This window comes from Drosophila biarmipes, chromosome 2L, assembly GCF_025231255.1.
Source record: "Drosophila biarmipes strain raj3 chromosome 2L, RU_DBia_V1.1, whole genome shotgun sequence".
NCBI classification, from domain to species: Eukaryota; Metazoa; Arthropoda; class Insecta; order Diptera; family Drosophilidae; genus Drosophila; species Drosophila biarmipes.
Genome location: NC_066612.1, coordinates 15112382 through 15128757, shown reverse-complemented (window position 1 = coordinate 15128757; position 16376 = coordinate 15112382). Strand labels below are relative to the sequence as shown.

Genomic DNA, 16376 nt, shown 5'->3' with positions numbered 1-16376 from the left:
TTGTATATTAAAGAAATAAGTAAATTCTAATCCCATTTGTTAGATAGATTTTGTTCATTTACTTAAACATTCAATAAAAATCTTTATTATATTCGCAGATTTTTTCCAAGATACCCTTGTAGCCGCGGATGAATTCCGCAAGCACCAACTGACCCACTTGGAGTTCGCTGAGTCCCAACTGCTCGGCTTCAGTGGCCTGGATGAGAATGCATTCCAGCAGAGAGGCGTTGACCGGCTGGACGAAGAGGTTCCGCTCTCTGCGATCATCTTGCCGCAACGGAATTACTGGAGCAACTGGCAGCTGCTCCACCGGCGGTTTTGTTATTCTGACTGGAGCGGAGCCACTAGTTGGGGGACGAGCAGCGATTATGTTAATAGAAACCGGCATTGGTGGTTGACCTGCTACAAAGCCAAGGGGTTTGGGCGTAGCCGGGGCTTTTCCGGGTAGCCCTACTCCCGGTCCGCCTGCCTGGAGCCCCTTCATCTGGACATTAATGCCCGCCTTGGCAGCCGCAGCTGCTGCCTTTGCACTCATGGCAGCTGCCTTTTGCCGTTTCACGGCACTGGAATTCTTGGCCCCAGAGTCGGAGTCCACGACCTTGCGAACCTCCGTGTTCCTGCAACCTGTTTAGCGATGATATTGGGTGTGTTATAAAAACAAAGTTCTCTAAATATATAAAGGTAAAAAAGAACCCACCAACGCATCGACAAAATTTGGTGCAAATCGCCATGGACTGGTAGCAATCGCAGTAGTTTTTAATGCACTGCGACCTCTTGCAACAGCATCCTTTCACACCGTTTGGTCCTTGGCCTTTGGTCCTTTTCCCTTCGGGGGTATCCATATTTTTTGGCTTCGGAGTTGACATGGTACTGCGTTAATCTTTTTCAGTAAGAAAATTAATGACTTGTTTTTGACAGCTCCCATAGCTTGACAAACGTAACAGACAACTTACATTTAAGTGTTGAAAAAAGTGACGGTGCAACTAACAAGTCCCCAAAATAAAACACTTTTGTTTTTGGCACTAAACTATTAAAGCTTAGATAAAGTATTCATATATTGTACTGGTAATAAAGTTAAAATTTTTTAAGTACCAATCGTTTAACAAGTGTTTAGTTTATATCCGTTATAACATAGATAATTTTCTTTGGTGTCTACATAATATGGCATGGCATTAAGTTATGATATTGTTCTCCTCTATAGTCTACAATAATTGAAAGCTAGTATAGATTTAATAAAAAAGTATGTCTGGCTCTAGAGTTACTTTTAATTGATATCAATTTTAATTGCTTTCTTTTGCGTTTGATTCATGTATTGTCGAGTGTTTTGGCAAGAAAACGAGCTAGAGTTCCACAGCTGGGTTTTTAATTGTCCCTATGATTGGCATTCGGTATAAATGTTAAGTAATCATACACAACCGTTCGACAGCATGAGTGAATTTAATTTCTTGCAAAAAAACTCGACCTTTAATTGTCTTTCCCTTGATGTTCCGAATTAATCTGAGTTATTAAAAATATCACTATCAAAACGATATATGTAGTGTATATATGTGTAGCAGAAGACTCCTTAACAGTTCGAAAGTAATTGTGTGGCCTGCAATTGTTGCTATTGCTTCTAAAGTAACTAGGATTATCTCCGTTTCGGAAGTTGCTGGTGCGCCTAGCAAATAGTCCCGTTCAAGAGCTCGTAGCAATTTTGGGGCGATGCCGGGGAAGCTGCCGCCGCCGCCTCCTGGCGGGTCTTCAAGAAGTTTCCCACCCAGTGGGCTGTGAGATCCAGATACTTGGTTCTTGAGCCAGGATTGTAGTCCAGGAATCCGGCACGGGGCATCACCTCCTCGATTTGGCTGCCATCAGGCCAGTTGTTGTAGCTGGCTATGTTTATGAAACCCACATGGTTGAGAATGGCTGTTCGCCAGGCTACGCCATAGTACTGCGAGGGTAGATGTAGTACGTCATTAGATAGTCATCTTGAAGTCTTTTTAAGATTTCTACCCACCCTTCCATTGCTGCGATGCCGTTGAATGTCCCCATGGCGTGGGAACTTGTTCCTCTCCGCAAATCCCGGTCCCACAGTGGGCACAAACAGCATTTTGTAGGATAATGCAAACGATTTCAAATACGACCAGTTTTTCCAGGTGCTGGCGAAGACAGCTCCATTACTGGGCAGCTTGCTATAGAAACCGTCGAAGCACAACCGTCGCACGACATCTGCGTGGCTTTTGAGCCTGTGCAGAAGAGAAGATTAACAATAAGTTTGGATAGTAAGTGTTTTAAGGACAGCTTACCTTATGTGTCCTATGAATAAGGCGTCCAGTACCCTTCTCAGCCCATCCGGCTCCACCAGCGAAGGCGTCCGACAGAGCAGCCTGCCCAGGCTATCACTCAGTTTGTAGGCATTGCTCACGTAGAGCACTGGCAAGGAGACGCCTCTCGACTGACTCCACACCTTGTAGAATCCGGGAAGACTGGAGTATGTGGCGATCTCCTGAAGCTGCTGCCGCACATACTCCACGCTCTGGTTTCCAGCTACACTGAGCTCAAAGGTAACGCTAAGATTATGCTGCGGTGCCAGTTCCAGGATCTGATGGAGTAGAGCCGCCTCCGCTGGCTTGCCACCGGAAAAACTCAGGATCAGCACTCCAATGCCACAGCTCCGAATGTTCTCAAAGTGCTGGGAGAGCAGCGAAGCACTGGGCTTGTACAGACCCAATGCCGGATAGAAGGCTGTGTTGAGAATCCTGACTGGTCGCGGCGTCGTTACTGGTAAGTCGTTTGGATGCTCTGCTGGCGGCGGTGGTGGCTTCTTGGACTTGTACCACGGCACTGGGGCTGTGTAGAAAATGTGCACTGCTGAGATCACCACATCCAAAGTGGTTCTTGACTGGAAGTATTTTTTAATTAATAATAAACCCAAGTTTGTTGCTTATAATTCAAATGCCACTGATATTACCGACTGCTCTGCCTCGCGGTCCCGCTGCTGCTGCTGCTTCATCAGATCTATTTTACTCTGGATGATGCGCTCCTTGATCTTCTGCTCGTCGTACTTCTCGGGCACAATCACTCCATTCTCCCGCTGTGGCTGGAGCAGGGCAACAGCCGCTGGCAGTGGCTTTTCCGGCGGTTGAGGCTGGTCCCCGGGCCTGTAGGCTCGGGCAATGAACCGCTCGTCCAGCAGCAGTTCGATGGCCGCATTTCGTCCGCTGGAGCCCAGCACGATGATGGTGATGACCAGTAGACCGACGATGGCCAGCAGGAGAAGGATCTTCACCTTACGCCGCGTTTTCACGTACTTTTTCAGCAGCATTTTCGCACGCGTGCATTTTCTCACATTGTTTTGTCGTTGGTTTTGTTTTTCGCCTCCTGTTTTTCCGACCTCCTTGGGCAACCCCTACCACCCTTTCCCCATCCTGTCGCAATGCAGCTGCCGGAAGCTCCGAACCATTGCGCATGTCCTGAAACGGACACACTAAACTATCTAGAAGTGTTCCGGAATTCAAATTCACAGTAAAAACTAACCAAGCTTTTTGAATTTCCCAAATGATTATTTTTGAGGGACTTATTTTAATGTTTGGTTTTTTATTAATGTATATATTTTTAATCGTATTGTTAATTGCAATGCTCTTTGTTTAAAACTCCAAAAAGACTTACATAACCCTTTACTCTATTAAAGTAAATAATTTAATAAAAAATAAATCATTTCGCATAGACAGAAATTTAAACGTAAAGCAAATGGGAATTAAAACTGAAAACAAATTATTTTTCTTTCAATTCCAATCCCAAAATAAATGCCTTACAGGTTGTTCCATTTTTGTACGTCAACACTTTGTCTGAATAATTTTTATTTAGTTATAAAGTAGAGTTTTATAAAAGGTTTTAGTTTGTATCTATTCGAAGTGCATTTAGTCTTACGCAGTACTGTTCTGGTCTGATTATCATGCACTTTCGAGCTCTAGCGTCCCTCAACTGCAAATAAAAGCAATTAGTAATGAGATGGATAGGAAAAGTTGCAGTAGTAACTCACTATATGTGGACAGATCAATCTCCTCCGGCAGCTCGCTGATGTTCACATCGAAACGATCCTGTACTTCGTTAAGTATCTTGGCATCGTTCTCGTCCGAAACAAAGGTAATGGCCAGTCCCTTGGTACCGAAGCGACCAGCACGGGCTACGCGATGCAAGTAGGTGTCGGAATCCTCGGGCATGTCATAGTTGAACACAATGTTTACTCGCTCAATATCCATGCCGCGACCAAAGAGGTTGGTGGCCACCAAAATGCGCTTCTGGAAATCCTTAAACTGCTGGTAGCGGTTCAGACGCTCCTCCTGGGTCATGCCGCGATGGATGCCGATAGCGGGGAAGTTTTGCTCCGTCAGCAGCTGGGACAGAGCCACGCAACGTTGTACGGATTTCACAAAGATGACCACCTGAAACAAGGAATGTTCGTTTTAGTTAACAAGTTAATAAGAATTAAATACTAATTAAGAGTTCGCTTATTTACCTGATTGAACTCGAGCACATCGAGCAGTTCGAACAGCTTCTTGTTCTTCTCGTTCTCCTTCAGGTTGACGTAGTGCTGCTGCAGTCCGTGCAGCGTCAGCTTGGCCTCATCATCGACGTAGACCTCCATAGGCTAGATTTGGAAAAAGAATGTGGCGCATTTTAAAGGAAACAATTAAGAGGGGTAAACTGAAATCGAACTAAGACTAGGCTCGCCTCGGAACATACAACAATATGCTTAGAATTTTCTACATACGGCCACGCTACCACCACACCTCATCAACTAGACTCTGAACTGCTCCCGAGGATCGACGATCGCTCTGAGAAGTGTGCGGATTACAGATGAGCGGCATATCGCATCGCATTCGCTTTGGATTCACCTTGCTTCATCGGCCAGTCGGCGGGATTTGCTGGTTTACGTAGTTTTATTTGGGTATTGCATTTTCCTATCGTTGGTTTGTTAAATCAGTGTGATTTTAAATGATTCGTTCAGCGGTTTCTTGTTGTTTATGCTTTCGCTACGGTTGCTTTTCACGCGTTTAACCATTTACAAAATGGTGTCTGGTAGTTATCAACTAACTTTTTCGATTCGAGTTATGCTCACAGAGCACTGGACGTTTGTCTTTTCGCGTTTAACCATTTGCAAGATGGTGGTTGGCTTATATGGGGGATCGAGATCGAGAAATCGATATCGGGTGGCGTTAACAAAATAATAACTAATTGTCGTGATAGCGGTGGATGCGAGGTGGAGAAGTACGAGCATTTTGGTTATGAACACGTTGATATTTACATCTTGCATGAACTTTTTGCAAACGGGACGAATGTCCTTGCTCAATGTGGCAGAGAACATCATCACTTGTTTGCCGTGCGGTGTGCTACGGAAAATCTCTTGAACGTCACGACGCATATCTAAGGGGCGGAATTCATCATTAGTAAGGCTTCGATGGATTTGGTGACATATGCCAACTTACCCAGCTGCTCCAGCATCTTGTCGCACTCGTCCAGAACAAAGTGTTTCAAATGCTTCAGGTTGAGTTTCTTGTTGCGAATCAAGGCCAAGATACGACCAGGGGTGCCCACCACAATGTGCGGGGTTCCACTCTTGAGGGTCTCCTCGTCCTTCTGAATAGCCATTCCTCCAAAGAACACGGCCACCTAAAAATCAAACAATTTATTAATCATTTGACCTACATATAACGACGACCACGGTTATTGTAAATAATGTGTTTGTTTTGCTTTATGAGATACAATGATTAAGATTTTGCCCAAATTGTTTATATATCGGATGTTTAAAACTAGCTTAAACCAAGACTGAACGCACCTTGACTGTGGGCATGTACTTCGAGAAGCGCTCATACTCCTTGCTGATCTGGAAGGCCAGCTCGCGGGTGTGGCACATGACGAGGACGTGGCAGGTGTTGCTGTCCGATGGCTCCAGCTGCTGCAGCGTGGCCAGCACAAAGACGGCGGTCTTGCCCATACCGGACTTGGCCTGGCAGAGGATGTCCATTCCCAGAACGGCCTGCGGAATGCACTCGTGCTGGACTGCAGGGCAGGTAGAGAACGTTAGCGACTGTACCTTTGATACAGGGTACTAGAACTCACCCTCCGAGGGATGCTCGAAGCCGCAGTCCACAATGGCCCTGAGGATCTCCGGTTTCAGGAGGAAGTCGCGGAAACCGGAGCTGTGAATGGACACGTAGGTGCCCTTGACATCCTTTTTGGGCGCCTCCTGGTTCTCAACCGCAGTGGTCTCGGTCTGCTCCTCATCCTCGTAGTCCAAAAGATCGTCATTATCGGCCATTTTTGGGGGTGGTTCTCTTTTTATCTAGACCTTGGCTATAAGGACGAATCGGAGGGCTGTGAAGGAAAACGCGTGTGGTTTTGTAAGTTACATGTGTTTGTAAGTGAAAATGCCGCTTTTTTGCGGAACCGGTGCCGGCGTACCCTCCGCCATCTTGTTTTTCACCGCACCACCTTACATGTATTTCAAAATTTAACGAAATAACCATTGCAAGCATTCGTTCACCCAACTGCAGGGAGATTTATTAAGTTGAACCTACCGTTTGCACACGTTTTCACTTTAAAACACAGCTATTAAAGCGAAATTTACTATGAAAAAACTTTAACGTGACGCAGAGCAGAGCAAAAAGCAGAGCAGTGTGACCACAGAGCTGGAGTAACACCGATTTATTATCGATACCTGGCTTGCCAAAAGCAGATAAAAATAGACCGAATTTGTTAATGGCAGAAAAGTGTATAACTATATTGTATATATGTATAACTATGTAAAAATAATAATAACAAATATTAAAATGCATTTCAAATCCTGCTTTCAAAGTATTCAATAATTTATAATTTGCTAACAACAAATACTTATTTAGCTACAAATCTTCAGGCAATCTGGTCACACTGCCCAGCCTGAATGTTATCGATTTACATTGCCAAGGGGCCATCTCTAGAACCATCGCAACAATCTCGATTCGATTACAAGTTTCAGCGACGCCGCGTTTTGTAGCAGAAAAATTATTTAATTTCCTATTTGTGCTTCTTGCGTTCGTTACAAAACACCAGGTGAGTGGCGCAGCTGCCCATAAACAATAAGAGGTTGTGGAAAACAAGGCGAGTTGAGCGATATAACGGTCCCGAAAAGTGGCGGGGGGCTCGCTCGAAAGCGAATCAACCCCCCTGCCTGCAGATGTGTGAAAATGCCGCAAATGTTGAATTAAAACCGCCATATTGTGCAATTTCCGCGAGCTTATCAAAACGGCTAAAGTGAGTCGCCGGGATTAGGAAAGAGTGCGATTGATTAAATTCGTATTAGCCCCGCCTTTTGGCCCCACGCCCATAAACAAACGCCGACAAACTCACTTTTCTCCTCGCCCGCTTTAGTACAGTCGCCTGAGTGAAAAACGGCGTACGTGTGTGTTTGTGAGTGGCAGCGGGAGAGAGAGACAGAGAGAAACTCGTTTAGCTTCTGTTTTGAGCGTTTTGCGCGTTTCCCCTCTTTCGTTTTCGTTTTCTGTTTGGAATTTTATCAGGGCGCAAAAAAAGTGTTCCACACCGAAAGAAAAAATAAGCTTGAGAATATAAATATTGTGTTTTAAAATGAATCTAGTAGGCTACAAAAATCGATAAAAGAGGAAAATATTTGTTATAACTGTCAGTTGGTTTTGAAAAGAGGTGCAAATAAAATCATATTCAGATCTAAGCCGTAATCAAAAAAGGAAAATAAGCACAGAGCATTTATTGCGTATAACTATTATCATATTTAAATTATATTAAAAATGTAAGAAAATTAAATGGTATACATTTTTTTCTGTGCTGTCTTAAGGGGGTCAGAGCCACCAAATTCTCACGTGTTTGTTCTGCACTTCTATCTGTTTTGTAGCGTGATCATGTCGAGCAAATCCCGACGTGCTGGCACCGCCACGCCGCAGCCCGGCAGCACCTCCACCCCACGAGCCCCATCGGCGGGGCCGCAGCAGCACCACCAGCCGCCGCCGCCCACCCACTCGCAGACGGCCTCCAGCCCCCTGAGCCCCACCCGCCACTCCCGCGTGGCCGAGAAGGTGGAGCTGCAGAACTTGAACGACCGCTTGGCCACCTACATCGACCGGGTGCGCAACTTGGAGACGGAGAACTCCCGTCTCACCATCGAGGTGCAGACCACCAGGGACACGGTCACCCGCGAGACCACCAATATAAAGAATATTTTCGAGGCCGAGCTGCTGGAGACGCGCCGTCTCTTGGACGACACTGCCCGGGACCGAGCCCGCGGCGAGATCGACATCAAGCGTCTTTGGGAGGAGACCGAGGAGCTGAAGTGCCGGCTAGACAAGAAAACGAAGGAGTGCAGCACCGCTGAGGGTGAGTGTTAGCCAGTTGTATCAGAAACAAGTTGATAAAACATGAATACTTAATCATAATCATTAGAAATTATTTCTAACATGCATGGTTATAATTTATTTATTCATTCATAACAAATCAAAGACAACTTTCCACCCCTTTGATCTTTAGAGATCAAATCCACCCTACTTACACAGCAATTTTAAACTGGAACCCTTGATTGATCTTCCCACCCTGCAGGCAACGCCCGCATGTTCGAGTCGCGTGCCAACGAGCTGGGCAATAAATTCAACCAGGCCAACGCCGACCGCAAGAAGGCCACCGACGAGCTGAGCGAAGCGCTCAAGGAGCTAGACCGACTCCGCAAGCAGTTGGAAGAGACACGCAAGAACCTGGAGCAAGAGACACTGTCGCGCGTTGACCTGGAGAACACCATTCAGAGTCTGCGCGAAGAGCTCTCGTTCAAAGATCAAATCCACTCGCAGGAGATCAACGAGTCGCGTCGCATCCGCCAAACGGAGTACAGCGAGATCGACGGCCGCCTCAGCTCCGAGTACGATGCTAAGCTTAAGCAGTCGCTACAGGAACTGCGCGCCCAGTACGAGGAGCAGATGCGCATTAACCGCGACGACATCGAGTCCCTGTACGAGGACAAGATTCGTCGCCTGCAGGAGGCCGCCGCACGCACATCCAATTCGACGCACAAGTCCATCGAAGAGTTGCGCTCTACTCGCGTCCGTATCGACGGTCTAAACGCCAAGATAAATGATCTGGAGCAGACCAATGCCATTCTCAATGTACGCATTCGTGAGCTGGAGCAGCAGCTGGACAACGATCGCGAGCGCCATGGCCAAGAGGTGGCCCTTCTCGAGAAGGAGCTCATTAGGCTGCGCGAGGAGATGACGCAGCAACTGCAGGAGTACCAAGACCTGATGGACATCAAGGTAGGTTCACCCCGTTCTTATTAGTTGGTTCTTTTTGTACTGAAATCTCGATTCCTTGAAGGTCTCCCTGGATTTGGAAATCGCGGCCTACGACAAGCTGCTGGTCGGCGAGGAGGCGCGCTTGAACATCACCCCAGCCGCCAGCACTGCCACCGTGCAGTCCTTCAGCCAGTCGCTGCGCAGCTCCACTCGGGCCACGCCCTCACGTCGCACGCCCTCCGGCGCCATGAAGCGCAAGCGCGCCGTGGTTGATGAGTCTGAAGATCGCAGCGTGTCCGACTACTATGTGTCGGCCAGTGCCAAGGGCAACGTGGAGATCAAGGAGATCGATCCCGAGGGCAAGTTCGTGAAGCTGTACAACAAGGGCAGTGACGAGGTGGCCATCGGCGGCTGGCAGCTCCAGCGTCTGGTCAACGAGGGCGGTCCATCGACCACGTACAAGTTCCATCGCTCTTTGAAGATCGAGCCCAACGGCTTCGTGACCGTTTGGTCGGCGGACACCAAGGCCTCGCACGAGCCGCCGTCAAGTCTGGTGATGAAGTCGCAGAAGTGGGTCGCCGCCGACAACACCAGGACGATTCTGTTGAACGCCGAGGGCGAGGCTGTCGCCAATCTGGATCGCATCAAGCGTGTGGTGTCCCAACACACCTCCTCCTCCCGTCTGAGCCGCCGCCGCAGCGTGAGCGCCGTGGATGGAAACGAGCAGCTGTACCATCAGCAGGGCGATCCCCAGCAGACCGGCGAAAAGTGCGCCATTATGTAATGCCCCACACAAACAAATCTTTCTGAACCAGACAAATTAACTACAGGCGGAGAGCATAAAAAAGAACCCACAAACACGCAGAGGTAGAGAGATTTTTTAATCAGATAAGTTATTTTTGTGGCCACAGGGCCAGTAATTTAATCAAAAATCATTTGTGTAGATTGGTCTAAGCAGATTTCGGAGAAGTTACGTTTCGTTTTCTTTAAAATTTCCTCTCACTTTGTACAACACTATAGTTTATTGTTCCATTGACAACGTATTTTGCCTCTTTTTGTGTTTCCACGTAAACAACCTATTGTAAACTTTACTTGGCATAAATTGGAGTCTAGTACCTCACTTGTGCCACATAGAATTTACACAGCCCTTTCACTTTTTGTATTTGTGCCGCCAAGGACTTTGAAAATATTGCATGGAAACAATATTTTCGATGTGCTTGCGCACCCTCTCTATGAATAGTCTTTAAGCCATATCCAAGATTAACCAGCCATCAACTACAAGAACAACGAGAAAAGGAGGGAATCTTAAAACACAGGTCAAGAGAATTTAGTAGAAGGCGCTCCTGACAACAGACATATTTATTTAAGTATTTTTTGTACAATCAGCATAAAATACAATATACATTATACATAGAAACACGCCTACGGAAATGACAAGAAGAAGCCAGCAATATATATTTTTTAGCCGTGGCCATAGGGTTACGATCCCCACCCCCAAAACCGCTTTCTCCCGGCTCCAACCGGTTCTTGAGCTTCCTGCAGACACTTCACCGGACAAGCAACAATAACAACAGCAACTACAGCAAGGAGAGTGTGCAACAATTATAAAAAGAAAGAAATACACAAGCGGCTCAGCGATCCGTCGCTTTTTTATGGGTGGGCGAGGTCGCGTTTTACGTCGGCCAAACAAATCCAACGCCCACCCAAACTATTTAAACAAACTGATGAACACTACATTTTAAGTACATCTACGTTTATGTATGTAATTGCAAGTAAATTGATAATAAAAATAAAGAAACCATGTTTAATAAAAAAATCAGAAATACATAAAATGAATAACTTACTTAAAAAGTCAAATGAAGTTAACTTGCAGCAAAGATTTACTCAACATTCTCGCCACAACCAATATGCCTTGTTTGTAGGGTATGCATTCACTTTCGCCGCCTGGTGGCCCTTTTTCCTCGTTTGTCTCGCACTTACATTCGCCGCCTTGAGTTATTTTTAGGTTTCAAATTTATTCTCAGTTGGTACAGACACACATGCAATGCGCGCGACGCTCAAAATTTATTAGATTTGAGTTAGAAGGATTTGAGTGGATATTGAGTAGTGCAAGCAGTGCTTCGAGCGAGGTGTCAACTCTGTTCGATAAAACGCTCAAGAGCGCTGAGTAGCAAATGCGGAAGGGAGTTTCGGATGCGTAACGAACCGCTCAAGAGCGAGAGAGGCGGCTTGAAGTGGGAGTTCATTAAACCGCGAGATACAGCAGCACCCACAATATCGATATAACACTCAAGAGCGCAAGCTGCGGGGCAGGAGTTCATTCAACTGGGAGATGCAGGAGCTAACCGCAAAACCCTGACCGTTCGACCGGCGATAACGATAGCAAAAAGTATCTCAAGGCTGCGAAGTGCATTCGCGATTACCACATGCACACGCGTTCTCTTCATCAGCCGGAGAGCGTTTTCGACCGCAACCGCAAGTGCGAACTCAAACTCGAGCTAATCGCTGCATAAATTGCCGTCCGAATTGAACCATTGAACAGTCTCAGTTCGCAGCTCAAATTGGAAAAAGGCGACGGGCGAGAACACTCCCGAAATCGCCAGTGCGAGCACTCAAAGTAACACAAAATAATAATAATAAGTAGCCAGCTGTTTGCGTTCGCGTGCTTTGAAGGTGAGTAGCCAGTAGTACTAATAGATTCAAGTACGAGGCGCGTTGCCAAGTGAGAACGAAAGTGTTTTCCGTGGGGCCAACGCCATAAATGGGTTAATTGTCAATAATGGCCGAGTATGTGTTTGCTGCTTATCAGTCGAGTACAACAATAAACAGGCTATTTCTGCGAGTACTCGGCAAATACACACGAAAACACAAATGAATGAGTATCTTATCCTACAACATCAACACCTAATCTTAATCTGAGGCGATAAGGCCTTTGTTTACCATTTTTAAACACCCATCGCTTTCTTTCTTCACAGCTGGTATTGCTGTTATCCAGTCTTGTTCGTTGAGAAGTACGGATGAAGCAACTATTTACTACTAATATTCATTTTCCAACTCAGCACTTTGCCTTACTTAATAATTTCATTTAGCCTTTTATGTATATATTGGTTCTGTATCTTAAAAGTTATTTATATTCTGAAAACGCTTTCAGCCGTACGAAAATGAGATTGGTGATACTGGAGACCAGCGATTCGGTTGGCAAGTGGGCGGCCAAGTATGTGATGAAACGAATAATTGACTTCCAGCCAAGCGCCGATAGGTATGGCCTTTGCATAAGAATATATTTTAAATTTAACAACAATCACTATCTCTCAGATACTTTGTGTTGGGCCTGCCCACCGGATCCACTCCACTGGGAATGTACAAAGAACTGATTGAGTTCCACAAGCAGGGCAAGGTGTCCTTCCAGTATGTGAAAACCTTTAACATGGACGAGTATGTGGGTGAGTAGTGGCCTCAGCCATGATTGATTGATAGTAGAACGATCATTTTAGAAAGAAACATTGTTACCTTGGTTTTAGAACGCGTTCCTAAGATCGATTTATTATAAAATCCTCTTCAACTTTTAAGGTCTGCCCAGGGACCACCACGAAAGCTATCACTACTTCATGTGGAACAACTTCTTCAAGCACATCGACATTGAACCCAAGAACGTCCACATTTTGGATGGCAATGCAGCCGATCTGGTGGCGGAGTGCAATAAGTTCGAGGATCAGATCCGCGAGGCTGGCGGAGTAGAGCTGTTCATCGGTGGCATCGGACCCGACGGGCACATTGCCTTCAATGAACCGGGATCCTCGTTGGTGTCAAGGACCCGTGTGAAGACCCTGGCGCAGGATACGCTGGAAGCGAACGCCCGTTTCTTCGAAAACGATATGAGCAAGGTGCCGAAGCAGGCTTTGACGGTGGGCGTTGGCACTGTGATGGACTCCAAGGAGGTGATGATCCTGATCACAGGAGCCCACAAGGCGTTCGCCCTGTACAAGGCCATCGAGGAGGGCGTGAACCACATGTGGACCGTCAGTGCCTTCCAGCAGCATGCCAACACCCTGATGATCTGCGACGAGGATGCCACGCTGGAGTTGAGGGTTAAGACCGTGAAGTACTTCAAGGTATGCCCGCCCTCGATTTCCTCGATTTTATAGTAAACTGGGCTGAGATAAGCTGGAGTACGGGTGCTTAAGTAGCTGAAGGTGTTGGCCTAATAACCCCTAATCACAGTTGTACTATTGCCAAAAAAATCTATCTAGTAGTTCTTATGGTTGTTATGGTTATATGGTTGTTAAAGGAGACTTAAATGCTTGTAATATACTGGCTTCCATGGTTGTAACCTTGTGGTTAAGTATAATCTTAAGAAGAACAGATCTTTGTTAACGACTGGCTGTGTGGCCATTCAATTTCACAGGGCATTCTCAGAGATCTAGACGAAGACTCCCGACAGGAGGCCTAAACATACTGATTTTGTGTAAAGTATTTTCTTGTTTTGCTTTATTACCAAACTCCACACTCAATGTATCCAAAGCTATTTTTAAGTCGTTATTATATGAATAACCATTAATAGAAGATTATTCAAGGGAAGTCTGATACTGTATCTGGAATCAAAAGTACTGAACGAAGCCAACAACTGTCAACTTTCAAGACTTAAAAATGGAAAACTCTTTAAAAAAAGTTTAAAGAAAATCTTGAATAAGATTTACGTGTCTGTGCATTTATACCAATGTTACATCTTTATAAGAAAGAATACAGTTTTTATATTTTATGTATTTTACTTGTTATAGTTATTTTTAATCAAAAATATTATATATGTATGATATTATTTTATTATTATGCTAGTTATACATGTCTTAAGTTAATGTGCAATTTAAGGTCGGAATAACATGTTTATGATATACAGCAAATATGTTTTCTAACTGATAATGTTTTTAATTATTTCAGAGCCTTATGGACGTTCATTCCAAGCTGATAGAGCAACAAAAGACGACGTAGCCCCTGAAATTCGACATCATCAAAACCATAAAGTATAGAGTTTCAAATCAAACGAATTTTTATACGAATCATATTTTTTGTATATGTTAATATTTCAGATTTTATAAAGTTTTGTGAAAAGCAAAGATTTTTATTGTTTAAAAATTGGGAGAGCAGACCGTCAGGGGTACTTTTCTTTCAATTTAAATTAATTTTAACAATTATAAACAACTTTATGTATTTGAATAGTTTCAAGTTTAATCTTTCAATGTCCAATAACACCATTCCTATAAAGATTTTAAGACTTTTATCCTTTTTCCTGTGCATCCTCCGTTATGACTTAAATGGACAAACTGAAAACTGCATCGTTGATTACTAATTAACTAGTTATAATATTTATTAGTTTAAATTTACTTATAATTACAAATACATTAGGGAAGAAATAAATGGCTATGCCAGTTAAGAGAGAGCCATCAAATCTTGCCCAGAATCTTGTTGTCCGTGTAGACGAACTCCTCGTGGTCCTCAATCAGGCGGAAGAGCTCCTTGGCGTAGTAGATGGATCGCACTGACTCCTCCAGGATGAACTGGTGGTTCTGCACGGCCCGGCGGACCTGCTCGTGTATGAACATGGCCTCCAGTTTCTTGGCCCGATGAGTCAGCCGACAGGCCTCGTGGCTCCGCAGACGGGCTTCCCCGGCCGTGAGGCGGCCCTCCACGGCGGGCTGATGACGTGCCGCGTTGTTGTGGTAGCTGCAAATGTCGCCGATGACGCCGGCATTGGCATTGAAGATTCCATCGGCAGCACTGATCACGGTATTGCAAGCGGCCGGAGAGCAGACCATTTCGCGCTGCAAGTGCTCCCGGATCATCTCCTGCAGGGCCTCCCGGCGGGCAATGGTCAGGTAGCCCCTGCGAATGTACTTCCTTCCAATCTTCTCGCGCATCGACTTGAAGCAGAAGACTTGCGTGCCCCAGACTCTGCCCTTCAGGGGCTTTGGGTTCTTGCGATCCGCCCGGGGCTCTCGGAAGAGCTGCCTCTTCACCCGCTTGAGGCTTTCCTTCAGCGGCGTAAGTCTCTCCGGCAGGAGGCAACTGTTCACCTGGTGCCAGACCTCTCCGGGCGTGCTCAGCGCCATCGCACTCGTGGTCCTCCAGTACATCTTGTGACCCATGCCGTTCATCAGGTACAGCTGGCGGATGCACTCGTTGAGGAAACTCCTTTTTGTGGGACTCTTGAAGTTGGGCGGATTGTTGAGCACGTAGTGATCCCGCTTGTAGACCACGCAGTAGCCGTAGTCCTTGTCTCCGTTGAGGATTCCTGGCTTCTGGTACACAATCAGCTGCTGGTCCTTGTAGTCAATCGGCGAGTTGAATATGAAGATCTGGTTCTTGAGCGCCTCTTCCTCGTTGGGAGTGCGGAACATCATCAGCTTCTGGGAGTTCGCGGACTGATACTGATCCATGGCTGTTGGCAGTTGGAATGTGAGTGATAATGATGTGGTTGGCTTGGTGGGCTTATATAGTGGGACAGGTAGATTATAGCGGTGGGAGGGACCCTGACACGCGTTGACCTGCTCCCTCAGGTGTCCTTTCCTGCAGGTCAAAGGTAGGGTTTTAGGGAGCTTAGAAATTCCTATAGCTCAGCTCTACCTGTAAAGCGACAGATGGTTTTCAAAGTACATTTGCAGGTTCCAGTATTGTCTGCCAATTTGCAAGTTTCTTTAAGATGAACAGGGAAACATCATTTATTTTTAAATTTGAAAACCATTATAGATGGATTTTAGAGCAGCCCAAAGTTTATAGTCCTTTAACTGAAAAAAAACTGAAAAAGTCTTAAAAATGCGGTATCAGACCTTCGATTTTTAAAGATATAGCTAATATTTTTAAACAATAAATAGAGTTGCAACTGAAAATTTTAGCATTAACTTTTAGAATTAAACAGCTGAGAGTATTTTTCAAAAGTAAAGTAGTTATAACGATCCTGGCAAACTTGCAGTTTTAATATTGTGCGTCTAAAAAGCAAGTTTGAGTTCCCTTAAAACCAAGAGTACTGAAAAAGTCTTGAAAATACTGTGTTTTAACGATATATATAGGTGCAACTAAAAATTGCAATATTAAATTTTAGAATAAAACAGCTGA

General features: G+C 45.4%; 6 protein-coding genes across 8 annotated transcripts; 2 read left to right on the top strand and 4 right to left on the bottom strand.

The window, feature by feature from the left end:
* Positions 1-30: 30 nt before the first annotated feature.
* On the bottom strand, positions 31-922 carry LOC108033656 (uncharacterized). Its single transcript, XM_017108091.3, has 2 exons — positions 698-922; positions 31-624 (listed from the first exon to the last, which is right to left on the bottom strand). The coding sequence occupies exons 1-2, from the start codon at positions 864-866 to the stop codon at positions 71-73; spliced, it is 723 nt and encodes a 240-aa protein (XP_016963580.1). The 5' UTR covers positions 867-922; the 3' UTR covers positions 31-70.
* A 92-nt stretch (positions 923-1014) lies between these two features.
* Positions 1015-3682, bottom strand: LOC108033650 (glycoprotein endo-alpha-1,2-mannosidase). The gene is made up of 4 exons (XM_017108085.3): positions 2951-3682; positions 2286-2881; positions 1997-2225; positions 1015-1930 (listed from the first exon to the last, which is right to left on the bottom strand). Exons 1-4 carry the CDS (start codon positions 3302-3304, stop codon positions 1658-1660), a joined length of 1452 nt encoding a protein of 483 aa, XP_016963574.1. The 5' UTR covers positions 3305-3682; the 3' UTR covers positions 1015-1657.
* Positions 3683-3805: 123 nt separating this feature from the next.
* LOC108033654 (ATP-dependent RNA helicase WM6) lies at positions 3806-6696 on the bottom strand. The gene is made up of 8 exons (XM_017108088.2): positions 6561-6696; positions 6103-6357; positions 5819-6042; positions 5469-5652; positions 5288-5406; positions 4499-4630; positions 4022-4424; positions 3806-3963 (listed from the first exon to the last, which is right to left on the bottom strand). The coding sequence occupies exons 2-8, from the start codon at positions 6299-6301 to the stop codon at positions 3950-3952; spliced, it is 1275 nt and encodes a 424-aa protein (XP_016963577.1). The 5' UTR covers positions 6302-6357; positions 6561-6696; the 3' UTR covers positions 3806-3949.
* A 227-nt stretch (positions 6697-6923) lies between these two features.
* LOC108033862 (lamin Dm0) lies at positions 6924-10686 on the top strand. Of its 2 annotated transcripts, none has more exons than XM_017108501.3 (4): positions 6924-7071; positions 7889-8367; positions 8587-9290; positions 9352-10686. In XM_017108501.3, exons 2-4 carry the CDS (start codon positions 7896-7898, stop codon positions 10051-10053), a joined length of 1878 nt encoding a protein of 625 aa, XP_016963990.1. In that variant the 5' UTR covers positions 6924-7071; positions 7889-7895; the 3' UTR covers positions 10054-10686. The 2 variants fall into 2 exon arrangements, with proteins under 2 accessions (XP_016963990.1, XP_016963991.1); XM_017108502.3 differs by lacking the exon at positions 6924-7071 and adding an exon at positions 7660-7786.
* Positions 10687-11789: 1103 nt separating this feature from the next.
* LOC108033864 (glucosamine-6-phosphate isomerase) lies at positions 11790-14382 on the top strand. Of its 2 annotated transcripts, XM_050884888.1 has the most exons (6): positions 11790-11942; positions 12421-12528; positions 12585-12712; positions 12840-13381; positions 13675-13734; positions 14205-14382. In XM_050884888.1, the coding sequence occupies exons 2-5, from the start codon at positions 12431-12433 to the stop codon at positions 13717-13719; spliced, it is 813 nt and encodes a 270-aa protein (XP_050740845.1). In that variant the 5' UTR covers positions 11790-11942; positions 12421-12430; the 3' UTR covers positions 13720-13734; positions 14205-14382. The 2 variants fall into 2 exon arrangements, with proteins under 2 accessions (XP_050740845.1, XP_043950031.1); XM_044094096.2 differs by lacking the exon at positions 13675-13734.
* Positions 14383-14606: 224 nt separating this feature from the next.
* On the bottom strand, positions 14607-15708 carry LOC108033476 (uncharacterized). Its single transcript, XM_017107814.3, has one exon. It carries the CDS (start codon positions 15698-15700, stop codon positions 14708-14710), a length of 993 nt encoding a protein of 330 aa, XP_016963303.1. The 5' UTR covers positions 15701-15708; the 3' UTR covers positions 14607-14707.
* Positions 15709-16376: the final 668 nt, after the last annotated feature.